Source organism: Fulvia fulva, chromosome 5, assembly GCF_020509005.1.
Source record: "Fulvia fulva chromosome 5, complete sequence".
Lineage (NCBI taxonomy): Eukaryota > Fungi > Ascomycota > Dothideomycetes > Mycosphaerellales > Mycosphaerellaceae > Fulvia > Fulvia fulva.
In genome coordinates, this window is record NC_063016.1 from 4,668,809 (window position 1) to 4,687,745 (window position 18,937).

Below are 18,937 nucleotides of genomic sequence, written 5' to 3' on the forward strand. Positions count from 1 at the left end.
TATTTGGCGAGTGGACCATTTCACAACTTCTGCACAAGCTTTGGACGATGGACGAATTAATAACCAGGGATTAACACAGTGCCGAGAGTGCACAACGCCACTTCACATGCCCAAGAATTAATAAGAAATTGAGATAGAGGCAAGCGATGAACTCACCTTTTAAGATGGTGCAACTCGCGCGGATCTGTTGCCGCTAGCATCACAACTCAAGTGCACCCAGACTGTCATATCCCAGCTCATACTCGAAAACCTGCACCAAGTCGCATCAGTAAACATGAAGGAAGCCATCGCACACAAAGGACCTAGAGTCTCGCGAGATTGTCGACACCCCCATACCTGAGCCCAAAGCTGGCGAGGTAGTAATCAAGGTCGAAGTCTCTGGGTCAAATGCGAAAGACTGGAAGATTTCCGAATGGTTCGACATCTCCGCAAACCAGGGCGATGATATGGCGGGTACGGTCCACAGCGTCGGTGAAGGTGTCTATGAGTTCCAGAGGGGCGATCGTGTATTCGCCTTTCACACGATGCAGACTCCTGGAGGGAGCTACGCCGAGTATGGTGTGGCACCGGCGCACACGACAGCTCTATTGCCGCCCTCTAGCAGTTTCGAAGAGGGCGCGACTATCCCTCTTGCAGCGTTGACGGCTGTTGTCGGGCTGTATGCCGCAGATCGATTGGGATTACCACAGCCTTGGGTGAAGGCCACGAAATCTTCTCCACTCCTTGTCTACGGTGCTGCCTCCGCGGTAGGCTCCTTTGCCATCCAGCTTGCGCAGAAGCGCAACATCCACCCCATCATCGCAGTCGCGGGTAAGGCGCAGGCACACGTCGAGGCCCTCATCGACCGTAGCAAAGGCGACACCATCGTCGATTACCGCAACGGCAACGAGGCAGTCGTCCAAGGTATCCGCGATGCTCTCAAGGGCGCCAAGCTGGAGCACGCCTTCGACTGCGTGAGCGAAAAGGAGAAAGGCTCACCAGGCAACATCGCTCAGGTGCTGGACCCCCAAACAGGGAAAGTTACTTTTGTGCTGCCAGATGCGAGCAAGGGCATTACGATGGCACCTTCTGAGAAGACTCTCTTTGACGGGTACTCCGACAGTGTGAAGCGGAGCTTTACTGGAGTGGGTGGTGTACACGAGGATCAGAAGGACCTTGGATACGTGTACATGCGGTATTTCAGCAGAGGGCTGGCGGAGGGTTGGTTCAAGGCTCATCCTCAAGAGGTGATTCCGGGTGGTCTTGGAGGCATACAGCAGGGCTTGGAGAACCTCAAGAATGGGAAGGCGAGTGCGGTGAAGTACGTCTTCCGGGTCAGCGAGACGGAGGGCGCTGGGAGTGGCAAATAGATGTACGTATCTAATAACGACAGTAAAGATCACTGCCCCGATGGCAGACATTTGATGGGAGTTGGAACACAGAGCATGTTTCAGGTTGCCGAGGTAGGGATTCTCAGCTCTTGGCAGGTGCAAGTGCAAAACACACTAAGTTTTTAGCGAGCCAGGGTCCTCCAATGCGAAAAGTGGCATTCGAGGTCGAGGTCGGGGAAGCAGGGCAGGAAGCAGCTTGTCGTCGAGCACACCATCCTTTTGCACTGCACACGGGAGGTCGCTTGGTCTTCATGTAGGCGCACCCGTGTACATTCCCGCCTCACACTCATTCGTTCCATCATTGATTGCAGGGGCCGCAGGAAGGCTCCATTGCAGCAGAAAGAAGGAAGGACCAGGGCGGTGAGGTCAACCAGAGATCACAGCGCTAGAGCACGACGACGAGCACTAGCGACAGCCACGATAACGACCAGCGCCCATGCAATAGACACACCCATCACCAGCAATACATTCCTTCAGCAATGAGTCTGGAAGAGCCAGGCCTAACAGCAGCATCTACCACAACCACCACCATCCCCTCGAAAGCATCGCCCACCCTCGAATGTCCACCTGCGCCGAAACCTAGAAACACACCCCCACCCCACCGAGACGTGCATCGCGAGGTGCGCTTCGAGAACATGGCCGTCTGTGCCAGCCCGGGCGACTACACTCCACCTAAGAGGAGGAGCACTTGGAGCACGGCGGACGACGAGAGCATATGGAGCTGGTTCAGGAAAATTGCTATGCAGCATCAGCTGGGACTATCGCTGAACGTCATATTGCTCTTGACCATGAGCCACGTCATGTTCCCTTCGCTACGGGATATTACAAAGGCGTGCTTTCAATTATCGTACCCGGCACAGGTCGAAGGACAGTACAGCCAAGGATCGCGCGACATGTACTTTGTCGCCAGCTTTGTCGTCTTCTTCACTGGCATTCGAGCATTCATGCTGGACTACGTCCTCATTCCACTGGCAACAAAATGCGGTATTGGTCGCAGGAAGGGCAAGGTCAGGTTCGCGGAGCAGGCATACATGTTGATCTACTATGCCATCTACTGGTCATGGGGGTTGTACTTGTTCGTGCAAGATACACCGAAAGAGGTGAACAATGTTGAAAGCCTGTTGATATCGCTGTGGCGGGACTTTCCACGACTGACGCTGGGCACTGGCATGAAGCTGTACTATCTCACGCAATTCGCTTTCTGGATCCAGCAAATCGTGGTGATCCATCTGGAGGAGAGGCGCAAGGATCACTACCAGATGTTGACACACCACTTTGTCACTTGCGGACTTATGCTTGGCAGCTACGGATACAGACAATGGCGCGTCGGCAACGCCATCCTCGTGCTGATGGACATTGTCGACCTGATCTTCCCGGCCGCCAAGATCCTGCGCTACCTGGGCATGCAGACAGCTTGCGACGCGGCATTTGGTCTTTTCGTGGTCGCATGGGTATTTGCCCGGCACGTCTGCTACCTGTCGGTTTGCTGGAGCATATACGCGCATGTTCACGTCAAGACAATGCACTATGGAGTCTACTCAACCGAGACCGGCAAGAGACTTTCCACAGAAGGAGGCGATAACCTCGTAGACAACCTCCTACAGCCATTGCTGAAGCCAGAAGCGAAGACGTTCGCCTTCAATGCCAACATAAGATGGTCCTTCCTGGGCTTACTCGTGGCGCTGCAATGCATTACACTCGCATGGCTGGTCATGATCATCCGAGTGGTCATGCGTGTGCTTCGCGGCCATGGCGCAGATGATACTAGAAGTGATGATGAAGGCGAGGACGAAGAGATCGAAGATGGGCCTGCGCAACCCTCGAAGCACAACGTTCCCATCAAGGCCGAGGAACCACGATTTATTGAAGTCGAGACCACTTCGGACGAAGTGACATGGCCGACACGGAAAGGCAGCAGTAGCAACAGGAAGAAGTCGAAGGGCATCTCCAGCGGCTTGAACTTGGGCGAGCACAAAGACATTCTTAATAGGATTGGTTGTCTCAGCGAAGAACAGCTCGCCCGGGAGCGGGAACTACGAGAGGGAACTGGGAGTCCTCGTCCAACAAGTGCCGCTGGGAAGAGGTAGCGCTTCTCCTACTACTGATGTCTGACTTCGGCTGTTGGCATCACGGCGCTGTAAGAGGGGACTTGTGTGACAGATGACCTATACCCGATATATGCCTAAGAAACCAGGTTCGCCTTGCATCGATCGAGCACAGACTGACTCTCGCGGATGAACCTCTCGTCACAACATAAATTCCCGCCCATGCTAACAACCGAAGGCAGAGGAAGCGCCTCAGTGCACATCAGTCGAAAGTGCACTGCCTTCTACACTTCCTGTCTGTATCCTCTGACGTGAACCCTTCTCATCCCAGCATTCCCACATAGCACTTCGATCAATTTCATACCCACGCTTTCACAGTCCGTAAGAACATGGCATCTAAGCACTCTTCGCACTGCAGCACATCGTCATGCCTCCACCACAGTCCTGGAACCCTCCAGCCCCCTGCCACCCGCACAGAGTCCCAGATTGTCATTGCTGCGGCCGCAGGCGATAAGCTGGACCGACGAGTGCTATTCGGTGGAATATGACCCAAATGGGGCGGTAGAGACTTCGGCGAGAACGATCGAAAATGGCGAGACCATGTCATCAATATGATATGCCTCAAGATACCTTGCTTCCAGAGGGAGCATCTCGATCATAAGTTATCTCAGCGTCTTCGACGACGATGTTATCGCTGGCAAGTAATTTCTCGACTGCTGCCACCTTGTCTTTGAAACCTTGCTTCTTGTCGGTCCTTGAGCCGATGCGAATGTCGCTTTGGATCCGTACGACACCATTGGCATGAAGTAGTGAGTGGCATTGGCCAATGATTTTTGTGACTTCGTCCCATGATCCCTCTGAACATATGTAAGTTACAATTGTCAGAGCAAACATGTGTCAGGCCAGCATACCGAGTGTCGTGCCACCAGCGTGCATTTGATACTCAATACCACTCTTCTTCAGCAGTCTCTGTACTTCTGCAACCTCTTTGCTGACCGACGCAGTGGGTGTGCCCATGGGGACTAGACAGAAATCGGCTGTACACCTCGCCGGCGTCGGCAGCTTCTGAGGTTCGCTTTCGGCCATCTTCTGTAGGAGATATTGAAGTTGTGGACTGGTTTTCATTGAACATGGAGAACATGGAGGAAGTGACGTCGAGACGGAAGCTGACAACACGATGCCAACACGCCCTCAGCACGCCAAGACTATTCTTTAACTAGCGCAGCTCACGAGAGCACCAATGAAAGATTGATGAGTCATCAATCAATCTCGGGTCAACATTCTGCTTTCTTGTCCTCCTTCCTTAATCCCAGTCTCGACATGGGTCCTCCACTACGTTCTTTCGACATCGCCACGGACGACAATGGCTCCTTCGTCGAAGTCGCGATCAGTGAGACCCCTGGTCTCAAAGCCGAAAACCTCTCCCTAGCCACCTGGGGCAGCAGCTTCGTCCTCGCTAACTTGCTACACAAATGGAAATCTACCGTGCAACACAGTACAGCAGCCCCGATAAGAGCCGATTACAACGCGATCCCGGTCCTCGAGCTCGGCGCTGGCACGAGTCTCGTTGGTATCTCCGCTGCGGCCGTGTGGCAAGTGCAAGGGGTAATCACTACTGATCTCGCCCCTCTGATCCGAGGTCTTGCTCAAAATATCAGCGTCAACGCCAATCTACTGAAGGATCGATCAGCTTCGGTGTCTTGTGGTACTCTGGACTGGTCAGAACCGGACTCTCTACATGTCGCTGGTGAGCACGCCCGTGTTGTTGATGCCAAGCAGACGAAGGCACAGATCATCCTGGCGGCCGACACTGTCTACGCTGAAGATCATCCGGAGCTCTTGACCAAGACGATTACTGCGTGGCTCGCGCCGGGGCCGGACTCGAGGGTGATTTTCTGCTACGTCTTGCGCCACTCGTATATCGATATTATCCGGGACTTGTGGGAGCAGCTGGATGCGGTCGGCCTGGAGTGTATAGAGGAAGGTCAAAAGGATGCTGATCCTGATAAGTGGGATGATGTTGCACCATTTGAATGGTGTGTCTGGAGGTGGAAAGGAGAAGCAGTTGGCGCTGAGCATGGTGCTCGATAGTGGAAAGTGCTGTGCTTACGCACTGCGGAAACCTTTTTGTGGCGCATTTATCCCATGGCAACCTCTCGAGTGAAAGACATCACGACTATTGGAGATCGTTGGTACATCTCGCATCGCCCGTCAAGGGCTGCTCCTCGCCCTTCAGAGATGGAAGCCATGCCTGAAGAAACCAAGGACCGTCGACAAAAGATGTGGCCGCTGCACAAGACATTTGGTGCTCTCCGATCATTACGACAGCTACATCACGGTACAGTGATCACTTGCAAAGTAGAAGTGATTGAGCGCGCGTCGCATCGTTGCGACAAGCTTTGCTTTGTCTAAGGCGTACGAAGCAATCTACGCAAGCTACAGTCGCGAATACTATTGGAGTAAGGCGGCCACCTATCTTGCCCGGCTTATCGTTTTTTCCGATGGTGCTGTTCGGAGCTTTCTAATACGTCCTGGACTTCCTGCATGAGCTTACCAACCCTTTCATAGAAAGGAAGCATGTTGCACGACCACCCCACATCCTGCGACAAACCGATGACCAGAATGTTGAAGAGGTCACGTATCTGCACTCGTTTGCGGTCATATTCGACATGACGGACGTTTTCCTCGGCCAGGAACTGAAGTCGTCTGCGAAAAATACTGAAGATGTGGTAGTAGAGCTCCGATTTCTCGTTTGGTGTCGGGAATAGCACCACCCCTTGCATCGGTCCTTTCGCCTTTTGGTGTTCCATGCTCAGCAAATACGGGAGGCGGCGGTATATATCTCTCAGTACAGTGCAGCCGGAGTGCAATTCCTCGAGTACCTCATCGTACATACGAATCACCTCACCTCGCCACTCCGAGTGTGGCATCGCTCTCCCGTTTTCGCCTGGCATACTCTTCTTGGAGCCACCCCATCTCCAGACAGCTACACGCATTCGACATATCCACATCAACATCATTGACCAGGCCCACCAGACAGGCGCCATCCACCAGCCTACGATCTCTGGAAGGTAGTCAAGGGAAGAGATTCCAAAGGGGACCCAAGTACCGGCAGACATTGTCGCTGCTCCCACAGCTGCGCTTGCTGTCGATCTCTCCGCGACTTTCTCTAAGATACTGAACGTGACGGTGAACACCACCGGATTGAAGGGGTGTGTCTGCAACAGGCACTTCAGCAGGGCAGAAGTCAGAGCAACGGTCTCTAGCGCGGCAGTCCAGTTATCTTTGGGGAAGTTGGAATACATCCAGATATCCATCAAACTCTCCGTGAAAGCGCGAATGAACAGCGAGGAAAGAGGCATATCATAGTCAACTCTAATCTTGCTCTGGCTCAGACTTATAAGGCCGAAGATTTTGTCGTGAGGCACGGTGCATTGTTGGAAGGCATATTCCACTAACACAGTACCGAGGGGAAGGTGACTATCAGGTTCCCGAATGGCATCTGCCCGCTGCTCCAGAATCTGGATAGCCCGAATCATTTCCGGCTGCTGTTCGAGAGTCCATGCCGCTGGAGTCTGCACAATAAATCTTTTGAACAACTCGGGATCTTCTTGGGGCCTCTTCCCATCGTAGTTTGAATATCCTTTGAAGAAGAAATGGCCCAATTCCAACACCACAGTCCAGTCAATACAAAGTTCGCCCAGTCGAATGTCCAATTTCTTGCCGAACGTCACTTCTTGGACAATCCACAGTCTAGTCCAGTACTCTGCCAACAACAGGCTCAGGATCAAACGTACAGCGCTGAGATTCCTCTGGTTCGCCTGGAACAATAAGCGGACATGCTCACGGGGTTCCTCGGGATAGGTCTGAAGTATCTCATAAACACGTTGACAATACGCTCTCCACAACTCGAGCTCGCCTTCACGAAGCTCCCGGTCTGGACCGAGCCATGCTTCGACACGGCTGGCGTTTTTGTATATGTCGCCCATGAATTCGACCTGGATGGCTTTCTCGCGGAGATCGTCCTGATTGATGCAGATGGCATCGATAAAGAACCACGACTTGATGGTCTCGCTATGGTAGGCGCCTAGCTGCAGCCATGCGAAGAGGTTGCTTCTGACCAGTACGTCGTGCCCGTTGATCTTAATCAACTTCGACGGTGCATCTTTACCCCAGCAGTACGAGAGAGCTGTGTATGAGCCAGCTGGGTCGAGCGAGAATGTTTTCATCTCCAGGCGAAGGATGTCTTCCGGTGTGTCCTGCATGAATCGCAGAAGACGGACTTGCCGAGATCCAAGAGGCACTTCATGGTACAGCTCTGACATCTTGCGCTCACACCGTACTGCAGGGCAGTCTTCGTCGCATGCTACCCCATGTCTTTGCCAGTTATGTCATGAACATTCAAAGGATAACTTCGTTGCACAGCCATCTGTCTCGAAGGATCACACTACTGAGGCCAATCCAGTGACGTCGTACTGCAGCCATATTGGCCCCCAACGCTAGGCTGTGCCGAAGTCATGAGGATCAAAAGCCACAGTCTGATACAGCTCGGTGTGTCATTCATCATCCGGAAGTCGAATTGCACATAGCATCTCTCATCACAGCATCAATTGCCACCAAACTCCTCCCTCGTCCTCGGCGTCCGCCCCCAGACACGCGGAGCCCCTATCGCCCTCCCCTCGTAGAAATGATATATAAATCCTTTCCTCGCATCAGGTCCCCAACATCTGATGATTTCGCTTCCAGCATAATGGCCACTGATATTTGTGAACTCTCGCTCTTGCTCTCCGTCAAACTGCATCAATTTCCTAGACTCCCTCAGCTCCTCCAAATAAATCACATCGAGGCTGGGTTTCGGAAGTAACGACATGACTGGCTTCCACGACCCTTTGGCAATGCCAATATGACCGAGTTCGACTTCTCGGAGAGAGCTGTCGTGCTTCGCGAGCAAGGCTGTCAAGTCTGCATCGTCGACCGCCAGGCCCGCAAGCCGCAATTTTCGGAGCCTGCGAAGAGGCCTGATTTGCGCAAGATGAGACATACATCTGTACCGCATTCCACTGTGTATGGTCGAGTGCGACAGACGATATCCAGAAACTTCCAACTCCCCAAGGCTTTGGCACGCATCGATAAGCTTCGAGAGCCCCGAATAGTTCGACTCGTCGTAGCTCACTGCTGATTCGGTCCCATCTTCGGAAGTGTTGACAAGGGGATCGGAGATGCCAATGGATAACACTTTAATGGTCCTCAGCGAGACAGCGCGTCCGAATTCGACAAGACTAAGAGCATCGGAAGGGACATTGCATGCCAACGACTCTGGCTTCTTCGCGAAGATATCAAGGTTGTGCAGCGGGAGTTGACTGGTCCTAAGACATGATATTGCCAAGATGGATGTTGTCGAGGCGGTTTCGAATATTGATGGACGGCAATGTCTCTCAGCGTCCTTAGGAAGAATCTTCGTCGAAGCGTCGTCTCGATACACCACGACTTGGAGAGAAAGACTCTGTAAGCCGTGTCTTTGACATGTGGCGAGATTTGTGAAAGCTTCCGTCAACAGGGCGACGTCCCTACCCGTTGCTCGGAGGTCATTGTCTTCGGAACGTGGTCGTCTCAATGTCTCCAGGTCAAGGGCCACTTTTTTCAACTCCTCGCCACTGCATTTCCTACGGATCTTTTCCGAGTTCTGCGGGTCTTTCTGCACGTATTTCTCACCGGTCTGGAGGGTCTTTTCCAAAATGGACAGATTGTAGACTGAGCCTACGAGCGACAAGCTCTCGAGTTGGCTGCCGAAATTGTTATGCGAAGTTGCGTGCATTAGACCTTCCAGACCTTGTCGCGTGAGGTCGACATGTTTGCTTCGAAGACATGACCGGAATGTGTCTTGGGCGGCTTTATAGGCTGCAGACCGATTTGCGAGCCGTAGACTTCGTCTAGCGAGAGGCAGGATGTGATACGCTCGGAAAGCTCGTTCGGTAGGCAATCTAAGGCCGGAGAGCTCATGGTCACTACTGAGGGCGGAGACTCCTCGCAGCTGGATGAGAATACAAATGGGATCCATCAGTATGCTTCACGGACACACGGCAACACGGCTAGCCAACCAGCTTGCCGCGCCGATCCCACTTCTAATGCTGCGCAGAGGACTGAGGTAGGCATAGTAGTGGCATATATTCATTGTCCACGCCGTGGGACGAACAGTGAGTCACCCGACACAGAGACCCTACTTCCTAAACAACGCAACTGTCTGGATGAACCCTCCCTGGTTCTGATCCCACTTCGCCACATCAGTGCCGTTAATAGTAATCGGCCAATGCGTCCCGACAGTATTCAGATTATAGATCGAAATCCCACTCGACGAGCCCTCAATACTATTGATCCTGTTCTGACACCTGACACCCTGTCCCTGGTCCGAGCACGTTGTGCTTTGGTTGCTGAAGAAGGAATACAGACCCGCTCCGTACGTCAGAATGTTCTGCGAGTTCAAGATCCGCAGGCCCCATCCGTCTGCTGCTGGAATGACGGTGTTGCCGTCGCTCACGGTGGCTTGAGTGAATTGTGGGTCGAAGATTGTGTCGTTGCGAGGGAAGGGGATGGTGGCGATGGGGTTGGGCTGGTAGTAGGCAGTTTCGGTCTGGATCTGGCCTTGGAAGACGTTCTTGGCGTTGGCGAATTGGTACTCGTAGCGGACGTGGTGCTCTACGCTTGTGCCAACCAGCCATACTGGGCCGGCGGATTGGTCGAGGAGGCCGCGGCCGGAGTAGACAGTGATTTGCCTCAAGGTTGGATCTTCGATGTCGTGGTCGGCAACCCTGTAGACATATATTAGCTGTGCCCAACTCCGCGTGGAAATACCTCGTACGTACCAGAACCACGTGTTCTCGAGATAGATGCCCGTTGCATACTTCGTAATATGGAAGGTAATATATCCAGAGATGCAGCTCTGCTTCAAGTTCGCAGAAGTGATCACCGTGCCCGGCGTGGTAGGACAGTCCGCAAGAAGGAGCTTCGATCCAGCGAAGCCACCAATGCGAGCGTGTACGTCCCACAACCCTGTTGGGTTGCCAGAAGGAGATGCGATATTGACCTGGAACAGAATTGCTCCCGTTTGCTGTCCCTGGGTACTGACGATGAAGTCGGACAACTCGACGCTGCCAGATTCTCCAGGCTTCCCTATTTGGACCACCGGCTTCGGGTCTTTCATGTTGTTGAAGAACTGGCCGGATGATAGGATGACAGAGTATGTTTCGCCAACGATCTTCGAGCCAGCTGGAATGTAGATTGTGCTGGAGACAAGGTAGTCACCGTGGTCCAAGTACAGAACCTTGTTCTGGGACTTTGCCTGGGTGATTGCTGCTTGCAATGCCTGAGTATCGTCCGTCCTGCCGTTACCGGTCGCGCCCGCAGCGCGAGCGCTGATGAATGAGGACAATGGGAGCTCTTCGTACTGTGGCTTCGACCTCTCGTAGAACTTTCCGTCACCTTGGAGCAGGTTCGAAGGCCTGTTGTTGGCAGCGATCTGCCCATTGATCACGCTTGGACCGTTGGGAGTGTACGAGTTGCCCTGACCCCAAGCCGAGATGTAGTTCGTGCCTTGGAGCAATGGACCATTGGGGCCGCGTGTGGCAACAGGAACGTTGTTCAGCTTGACATTCTCTATAATGATGGATCCAGCAGTCGACGGTTGGGAGCCCTGCTGTCTGCCAGTAATGATACCCACGGGAGTGTTGCTAATGGTCGAGTCGATGAACGTGACTGAGCCAACCGTGAGTGCATTGCTGCCGCCGTTCGCGATGTTCAAAGCGACAGAGCAGTTATTGATGTTGATGTTCTTGTAAGTCCAGCCCCAGTCCCATCTAAAGGTAAGGTAGGTCAGCCTAAGTGTCTCGACACAATGGGCCAGAAGCCATGATCCTACTGAGCGTGTCTCAGGTGTCTCAACAAGGCTTCTGTACCTGACCTTACTCACATCTGGTTGATGGCCGTCTGGACTCCATCGAAGGTCAAATTGCGCATAGTGAACTGCTGGTTGCCCCAATTGCCACCGTAGAGACCTCCGTAGAACTTCAGGTCGTTCATGAATCCTCCACTACCTTCCTCGATGAAGATACCCTGGTGCTGAGTACCTCTTGCGTTGCTCATCTGGAATATTACATTCTGAATGCTTGTTGCCTGTGCTGTGGGCCAGTGGATACCAGTAATCGAGCTTGAAGCTGGGACGAGAGTGGTGTCAATGATCAAGTTCCTGATCTGACGCCAGAATACGTTTGTTGCTCCAAACCCAAGTCCATTCGCTCCATATTGATTGCCATCAATGACACCCAGACCGCCTGTGAACTTGGGAAACGCCTTGATAGTGGGCAAACATCTTGGGTTGCCGATGATTTGTGTGTAATAGTAGTCGATGATGGAGCTGTTGACCATGTATGTGCCCGCAGGGAAGTACACGACCGCTGGCGTGGTAGTACTTGAGCCGCATGTTCCAGGTCCACAACGTCCTCCACTCGAGATCGCCCTGTTGATCGCAGCCGCATCATCTGTTACTCCATCTCCTTTTGCTCCAAAGTCCTTGACGTTGCGGAAGACTTGGTATCCGGAGGGGTTGGAGTTGAATGCGGCGATGCCCTGGTGTTTGATATTCTCCATCCAGTAATCGCATTGCGATGCTACCGATGTGGCTGCGGCTGCAGCTAGCATTTGTGGACTCAGCTGCTTCGGCGTTGCGGTGGGTGAGGGTCCTGGGTAGGCAGTGTATCTATGCGTGGTCAGATAAGACTAGGTATTCTAAGAAGAGCGCATTGTATGACCTACTTGCTAAATTGGCTCAGAGCCAGGTTGCCCAACTGCTCAACAACAGGTGGCTCATAGCCACCACCTTGCAAGTGAAGGCCGCCAAGGTCCAGAGGCAGTGGCAGCCCTGGAAGAAGTCCTTGTAGCTGGGCTTGTGCGCTGCCAGCAGCGAAGAGAAACGGAATGAGAGGAGATGAGAAATGCATTCTGAAAGAGTGAATGAATGGATGAAGTGTGCCACGAAGCTATGAGCACCTCTATGGGCGACAGATCGCAAAAATGGAGGCGTACCGTTTGTGTTGCTGGAGCAGGCTGGGAGTCAGTTCGTTATATGCTACGCGTTCATCATGTCGCGTTCTCCCTCTGGTTGCCATCACGCGGACGACGATCGAGTGCCGGTGTTCCAGATCCTCAACGCCATCTTGTAGGAGATGCACGGTTTCGATAGTAGGGCAAGGAGATCTTTGGAGTGCCGAAAGCAGATTGGTTGACCAGCAGAGAAGTATAAGAGGTGGTGGAAATTGCAGTTGTGGCTGACCTAACGGTAGCTGAGGTGGGGAGGATTTGGGCGGAGCTTCCTGATACAGCTAGACCAGGGAGGGGAGGGCTGGTATGTATAGAGTCCAGATCCTACTGTGCATATAGCAGAACGAAAGTGCCTCCAGAGGTGTCTTGTCCGCTGTGATCATGCTTGCATTGGGCGGAGTGTGCTGCTTCTTTGGCGTTGCAAGTTGGTCACCCGCCATCAATATGAAGGCAGCTGGTACGGACGCATGACAAGAACCGGTGCGATAGCTCTACAGCATGGCCGTCACATGCTCGGCCTGGCGGCAAGGACGACAGAAAGTATGGTGGGTGGTTGAGCTGTAGACGAGTATCTGCTTCGTGGATGTGCTTCGCAAAAGTGTACGATGCCGGAGCATCGCTTTAGGCCGTCGGCATTGCGGGAGAGACAGGACCATGCAGGAAGACAGCGCAGAACGGCTCGTCGACCAGTTGGCTGCACTGTAAAATGGCCGTGTTCTCTCCTACGCCTGAGGAACGGCCTGAGGCAGCTTGATGATGTCTCCCGCTGTTGTAGCTGGACGTACAGAAATGACTGCGCGTTGTACCGAGTATATGGAAGAGTTGAGCGACAACAGTCTGTGATCTTGGCGAGCATGTGCGAAAAAGGTGATGTCTGTGTGACTTGAACGTGAAGATGAGAAAGATGTTTCGTGATAACCACTAGTGAGATGGTCAGACCACCGGGAAGGGCTCATATTGGTTAGCGTGGCATGAGGTCTGCTATCTCAGAAACGATCTCCAGAGTGACATCAACGGAATGGCGCCGGCAGTGAATGACCTCGAATCTGCTTAGAAATAACATGATCATCGCGAGCTTGACGCAAAGCGCAAAGGGCCACTGTACCTCCCCCTCCCGCTTAACAATTCATCGCGGAGCTCTCTCGCATGCAGCTGGTGTATAAGGTAGTACTGCTTGCTCTACTCGCTTTCATGTTGCGCTCTCCTCTTTTGCGGCTACAGCAGACTGCAACTCACTTGATCAAGACCACAGCACCCGCTGCCTCTAGAACCTTTACCAGCACATCGACAGTACAAAACGACACAATGTCCGACGACAGACCATCGGGCTTGATCGCCAAGAAGGGCCTCGAGCTGTTGACCTTTGGCACCCCCAACGGTAAGTCCTCCGTTGCAGCAGACATGGAGAGCAATCGTTGACACAGTACACAGGCCACAAAGCAAGCATCATCCTTGAGGAGCTAAAGGAGGCGTACGGAAAGCCACACTACGTCTACCAGTCCATCAACATTGGTCAGAACATCCAGAAAGAGCCTTGGTTCACAGAGAAAGGCCCAAACGGACGTATTCCTGTCCTGATCGACCACGACAATGGTGGCCTTGGTATCATGGAAGGCCAGGCAATCCTGTCTTATGTGACACGACACTTTGATCCAGACCACAAGTTCTCTTTCACCAGCGACCCGGAGCTGTCCCTATGTGAGCAATGGGTCGCATGGCAACATGGCGGGCTTGGACCAATGCAGGGACAGGCGAACCAGTAAGCTATCATGTGCTACACAACCATCGACCGAATTACTGACAATGCCATACTAGCTTCTATCGCCTCGCCAAGGAGCGCATCCCGTACCCTACCCAGCGCTACGTTGGCGAGACCGAGCGTCTGTACGGCGTGCTCGATGCACGTCTCAAGAACAACGACTACCTTGTCGGCAACACATACTCGATCGCCGACATTGCAAACTTCTCCTGGGTCAACGTAGCCTACTTTGCTGGCGTCAACCTAGACGACTTCCCCAATCTTCACAAGTGGTGGGAGAGGATCAACGCACGTCCAGCGGTCAAGAAGGGCGTCGCAGTACCGAACGAACCAAGCATCACGAACGAGGCCTACAAGAGGAGACTGAAGGACGAGCCGGAATTCAAGCAAAAGGAGGATGAGCTTAAGGAGATTGGCAAGAAGGCGAAAGAGCAGTACAACTACAAATACTCGTCGCCATAGATCGATGTGGATATATACCGGGCTGGGGCAAAATGAACAACGACAGCCTCCGTGCATTCTAGTATGCCGTATACTCCCAAACTCCCACCCCACCAGCCTACTTCAGCCCTCCAGCAATGATTAGACTCTGCCCGGTGGTGAAGCCGGTCTTCGCATAGAAGACGACGGCATTCGCAACCTCCTCTGGCTCGCACAGTCTCTGCATTGGAATGCTGTTCACAAGACCAGGGAATTGGTCGCCGTTTGGCAGAAGGCCAGTGTTGCCAACCATTGCCTGTACAACGTTAGAAAGTTGACTGCTCACAGGTGCTGCCATGCTTACCGGCGCGACGTCATTGACAGCAATGTTGTACGGCGCAAGTGTTGTCGACAAATTCTTCATCATGCCCATGGTCCCACCCTTTGAGGCTGCATAATGGCACCCGTTCATGCCTCCGCCGTGCGCTGCAATCGACGATACAAAGATGATGCGTCCCCACTTCTGCGCCTTCATGCCATCCACAACACCCTTGACCAGAAGGAAGGGTGCGCGTAGGTTTACGTTGATGGTGATCTCGAACTCGCTCAGAGGGATGTCGGAGACATCTCTGATTCTCTTGCCGTAGCCGGCGTTTGAGATCAGGATCGAGACGGCACTGTTGTGTTCTTTCTGGACCTCTTCGCAAAGCTTCGTTGTTTGTTCCGGAGACGACAGGTCGGCTTGGTGGATTGTGAAGCGCTGCTTGCTTTCTGCGCCGTTCGTCGCTGGTTGCAGCTCCTTCACCAGCTTCTCTATCGACTCGCGGTTGGAGGAGTATGTGAGGGCGAGATGACAGCCCAAGGATGCGAATTGTCTGGCACAAGCTGACCCGATGCCTCCTGAAGCACCAGTAATCAAAACCAGTCTTCCCGCGACGTCGTTGTCCACGTTAGCCATTCTCGCGTATGGTAATGATTGCCAGGTACGATGCAGTGCTTGGAGAGCGACTGAGGACTTCTATAAACAGACACGAGCATGCGCATGGCCATTGCCGGAGTATATTTGTCCGCATGCTGCAGTTGAGGATGCGCCGAAGCGCAGGCATTGGAGTGCCGTCAGTTGCCCAGATGCGGGCAGTGCAATGTGATTATGTGACGAGTCTGACGACGCCCGCCGAAAGCTGCTCAGTGCTCACAGCAGACCTCAATTGCCGCCGCCCTCTGCCAAACTTTCACAACTAAGTTATTGTTCTGCGACACTTGACAATGCCCGGCACTCAGGCTGTCACCAAGTCGGAAAGCATATCGAGAGACGACAAGAAGGAGAAGCGCACGAGTCGCGCGTGCTTGAATTGCCGCAGCCGGAAGAGTGCTTGCAATCTGTGAGTCGTCGTCTCCACAATCTCCATACTGCGCGCGACACGTGGCGAAGAAGTGCAACAAGAAGAACGTGTGCGTGTTGTTGTCCAGCAGATGCGCGGACGCCTAAGCGCGCAGACGGCGAGTCGGCGCAGGCATATAGCGTGCCGAAGGCGACCAGCATCTTCGAGCCGGCCGTCGTGTTCAAAGACCGATATCCAAGTGGCCGACGACAGGCTGACATGAGTGTGGCAGACCGACCGATGAGAGCGGACAGATTACCACCCCATGCGAGAGGTGCAAGGCGTCCAACTTGGAGTGCGTCATTGGCTCGAGCAACCGCGGTATGTACAACAACATGATGGTCATGGTCGTTGAGCACGTGGAGCGGTGGGCTCGCGATGCGCCCTCAACCACGCCGTGCATCCACATGCATCCCCACGCGCATAGCTGACGACCTCGCGTTTGACAGGCGGACGACGCGTTCGGAAGCGCACATTGGATCATGCCAAGATTCTCGATGACAATCCTCGGAAACACCTTCGCCAGTCCAGTGAGGTGACAGCTGGCGCAGATGAGCGCTATCAATCCGAAGAACTCTCCTACAGCAACGACCGTGAGGTCTGGCCGACCGATTACCACAATGGCGTCGCACTGTCCGACACGCTGAACCCATCTACGCCGCGCATCATGCTCGACCCAGCGTTACAGGCAGCAGATGTGGGCGCCAGAGACTCTTACCTAGGTACTACTCAAGCAACACGAGAAAGCTCGACGCTGTCGACGAGTAACATTGCCTTCAACGACTTGCAGAACCCCAGTGATGCGCTCGGGATACTGGCGCAGATTGCCAGCCACGGGGAAAATGCTGGGCCAGCTCTCGTCCCGAGCCATGGAAACTCATCCTATGGCCAAGGCCAGTCGCAGATGGACTACGTTCTCGTGAGAGACGGCAGACTCTCGTTGTCAAAGATCATACAGTTGCTGCAGCGATACAAGCATTACTATCACCCGTACTTCCCGATCGTTCCCGAGGCCACATTGGATGCCACCAACTTGAGCAAGACGGCACGGGACGAGAAACATCTATTGACCGCCGTCCTGGTCATTGCTTCCAGAGATCTGATCGACGAGCCCACCATCTTCATCGCCTGCTCAGAGTACATGAGGTCTTTGGTCTCAGTACTTGCAGCAGGCGGCGAGGGCAAAGTAGAAGCTGTGGAGGCGCTGCTAGTCCTTGCCGAATGGACGCCATACACTTCACGATCGGATGCTGGTCATGTGGGTCGAGGCGAAGAGGACCGAGAAGCATGGATGCACGTTGGGAATGCACTACGGATAGGCTACTTCCTTGGACTTGACCGATACTCCTTTCAAGTCCGCGGAGACGATGTGAAAGATCCTCAGTGGCAACGAAAGCGTCTGGTCTGGACTGCTTGCTACATTAGTGACCGGCAGATAAGCATAAGACTGGGTAGAGCTTTCTGGTCAAGAGGTCCTGGGCCACTCACAACACTGTCAAAGGCAGACTTCCCGATGCTGGCACCGACTGCCCCTGGAGGCGAGGACTATGCGAGTATATTCCAAGCTACCCTTGAGCTTACGTTGCTCTTCTCCAACGTCCACGATGTGCTCTACTCGAATCCTGGAAACAGCATGAGGAGCCATCTTAGCGGCGGCTACATCAAGTACATTGACGACTTTCGAAGTGCTATCTATGGATGGAAGAGTGTGTGGGGCACTCTCACGTGCTCAGGACCTCTCAAGGCTACGCTGCTAATGTCGTACGACTACCTACGACTGTACACCAATGCCTTTGCTTTCCATGCTACCGTCAAGCGTGCACTACCGCAGATTCAGCAAGGGCAAGAAAACAGGTACGTACAAGGCGAACCACAACATCCGCATCTTAGTCTGACTTCGAATAGGCGCTCGGCGCATCCTCAACCCGGTCGTGTCTTCTACAACAACGTCGGGGCTGTCGGAGACGCACGATTCATATACGAAGGTCTGGATGCCGCAAAGAACCTTCTGAGCATGGTCAACACTTTCGTGGACCCAGAGAAGTCACTACGACACATGCCGCTACGCTTCTACCTCTATTGCATCTATTCGGGAGTCTTCCTCTACCGAGCACGATGTGTTGGTGTTCTTGCTTCGGACGAAGAACAGTCCGTCCGATCACTGGTTCAAGAGACGATCAATCGACTCGAAAGATCTGCTATCGGCACCCACCACCCTGGAAACAGATACTCTCAGCTGTTGCGACTACTGTGGGATAAAGTCGAGCGCAAAGAACGTAAAGGCAATTCTTCTACCGCCACGATCGCCAATCCATACAGGCCTGGCAGTGTTGGTGGACCTACTCCGAATTCGAACGCCTCGGGAGGACCTACGTCGGCTGCCTTGCAGCAAGATAACTCGCCAGCTTTCACAGAGCCAATGGGCGACTTCTCTTGGACTGATCTTGATGCTATCGGCAACTTTGCTATCAATGGTAATGGAGGTGCTACCATGAATGATGCTGAGTGGTGGTCTGGGTTCTTGCCGGCCGACTCCAACAACTTTTTGTTCGAGACACTGCCCGGTATGGATGATTGGAACCTTGGGATGCAGTGAGATAGCACTGGTCACAGATGACAAACAAGAGCAGGACTGATGGGTCTTTACTGCACGGATATCGCGATGTGTCGACTGCGAGACAGTGCGAAGAAGGAGGGACATTTTGAGGAGCTTTGCTTGACAGCTCGGTTCAATCAAGGAAGAAAGTTCTGGCCCGACAATGTTCCCTGGAGGGCGATCACATGAGGCGGGATTTCACGGCGGCTGAACACTCTCGGTCCATTGTAATGACCGAACCGACTGCTAGCTGCCGACAGCTACATTTCCAACAA

The 18,937-nt window shown here is 53.4% G+C and overlaps 9 protein-coding genes across 9 annotated transcripts; 5 read left to right on the top strand and 4 right to left on the bottom strand.

Moving 5' to 3' along the window:
• Nucleotides 1-524: 524 nt before the first annotated feature.
• Nucleotides 525-1,349, top strand: CLAFUR5_06403 (Trans-enoyl reductase fsr4; the record flags this gene model as incomplete). The annotated part of the gene is made up of 1 exon (XM_047905551.1): nt 525-1,349. One exon carries the CDS (start codon nt 525-527, stop codon nt 1,347-1,349), a length of 825 nt encoding a protein of 274 aa, XP_047761938.1.
• A 500-nt stretch (nt 1,350-1,849) lies between these two features.
• Nucleotides 1,850-3,457, top strand: CLAFUR5_06404 (Sphingosine N-acyltransferase-like protein ALT7; the record flags this gene model as incomplete). Its single annotated transcript, XM_047905552.1, has 1 exon — nt 1,850-3,457. One exon carries the CDS (start codon nt 1,850-1,852, stop codon nt 3,455-3,457), a length of 1,608 nt encoding a protein of 535 aa, XP_047761937.1.
• Nucleotides 3,458-4,036: 579 nt separating this feature from the next.
• CLAFUR5_06405 (UPF0045 protein ECM15) lies at nt 4,037-4,540 on the bottom strand (the record flags this gene model as incomplete). Its single annotated transcript, XM_047905553.1, has 2 exons — nt 4,037-4,272; nt 4,327-4,540. 2 exons carry the CDS (start codon nt 4,538-4,540, stop codon nt 4,037-4,039), a joined length of 450 nt encoding a protein of 149 aa, XP_047762031.1.
• A 195-nt stretch (nt 4,541-4,735) lies between these two features.
• On the top strand, nt 4,736-5,506 carry CLAFUR5_06406 (Methyltransferase; the record flags this gene model as incomplete). The annotated part of the gene is made up of 1 exon (XM_047905554.1): nt 4,736-5,506. The coding sequence occupies one exon, from the start codon at nt 4,736-4,738 to the stop codon at nt 5,504-5,506; it is 771 nt and encodes a 256-aa protein (XP_047762035.1).
• A 395-nt stretch (nt 5,507-5,901) lies between these two features.
• CLAFUR5_20212 (uncharacterized protein) lies at nt 5,902-7,740 on the bottom strand (the record flags this gene model as incomplete). The annotated part of the gene is made up of 1 exon (XM_059463049.1): nt 5,902-7,740. The coding sequence occupies one exon, from the start codon at nt 7,738-7,740 to the stop codon at nt 5,902-5,904; it is 1,839 nt and encodes a 612-aa protein (XP_059319013.1).
• Nucleotides 7,741-9,632: 1,892 nt separating this feature from the next.
• Nucleotides 9,633-12,405, bottom strand: CLAFUR5_06407 (Glucan 1,3-beta-glucosidase; the record flags this gene model as incomplete). The annotated part of the gene is made up of 4 exons (XM_047905555.1): nt 9,633-10,221; nt 10,276-11,265; nt 11,379-12,164; nt 12,221-12,405. The coding sequence occupies 4 exons, from the start codon at nt 12,403-12,405 to the stop codon at nt 9,633-9,635; spliced, it is 2,550 nt and encodes an 849-aa protein (XP_047762055.1).
• Nucleotides 12,406-13,651: 1,246 nt separating this feature from the next.
• Nucleotides 13,652-14,726, top strand: CLAFUR5_06408 (Disulfide-bond oxidoreductase; the record flags this gene model as incomplete). The annotated part of the gene is made up of 3 exons (XM_047905556.1): nt 13,652-13,883; nt 13,937-14,264; nt 14,321-14,726. 3 exons carry the CDS (start codon nt 13,652-13,654, stop codon nt 14,724-14,726), a joined length of 966 nt encoding a protein of 321 aa, XP_047761992.1.
• Nucleotides 14,727-14,823: 97 nt separating this feature from the next.
• On the bottom strand, nt 14,824-15,642 carry CLAFUR5_06409 (3-oxoacyl-[acyl-carrier-protein] reductase FabG; the record flags this gene model as incomplete). The annotated part of the gene is made up of 2 exons (XM_047905557.1): nt 14,824-15,000; nt 15,049-15,642. 2 exons carry the CDS (start codon nt 15,640-15,642, stop codon nt 14,824-14,826), a joined length of 771 nt encoding a protein of 256 aa, XP_047761995.1.
• Nucleotides 15,643-15,950: 308 nt separating this feature from the next.
• Nucleotides 15,951-18,662, top strand: CLAFUR5_06410 (uncharacterized protein; the record flags this gene model as incomplete). Its single annotated transcript, XM_047905558.1, has 4 exons — nt 15,951-16,066; nt 16,299-16,387; nt 16,516-17,920; nt 17,972-18,662. 4 exons carry the CDS (start codon nt 15,951-15,953, stop codon nt 18,660-18,662), a joined length of 2,301 nt encoding a protein of 766 aa, XP_047762639.1.
• Nucleotides 18,663-18,937: the final 275 nt, after the last annotated feature.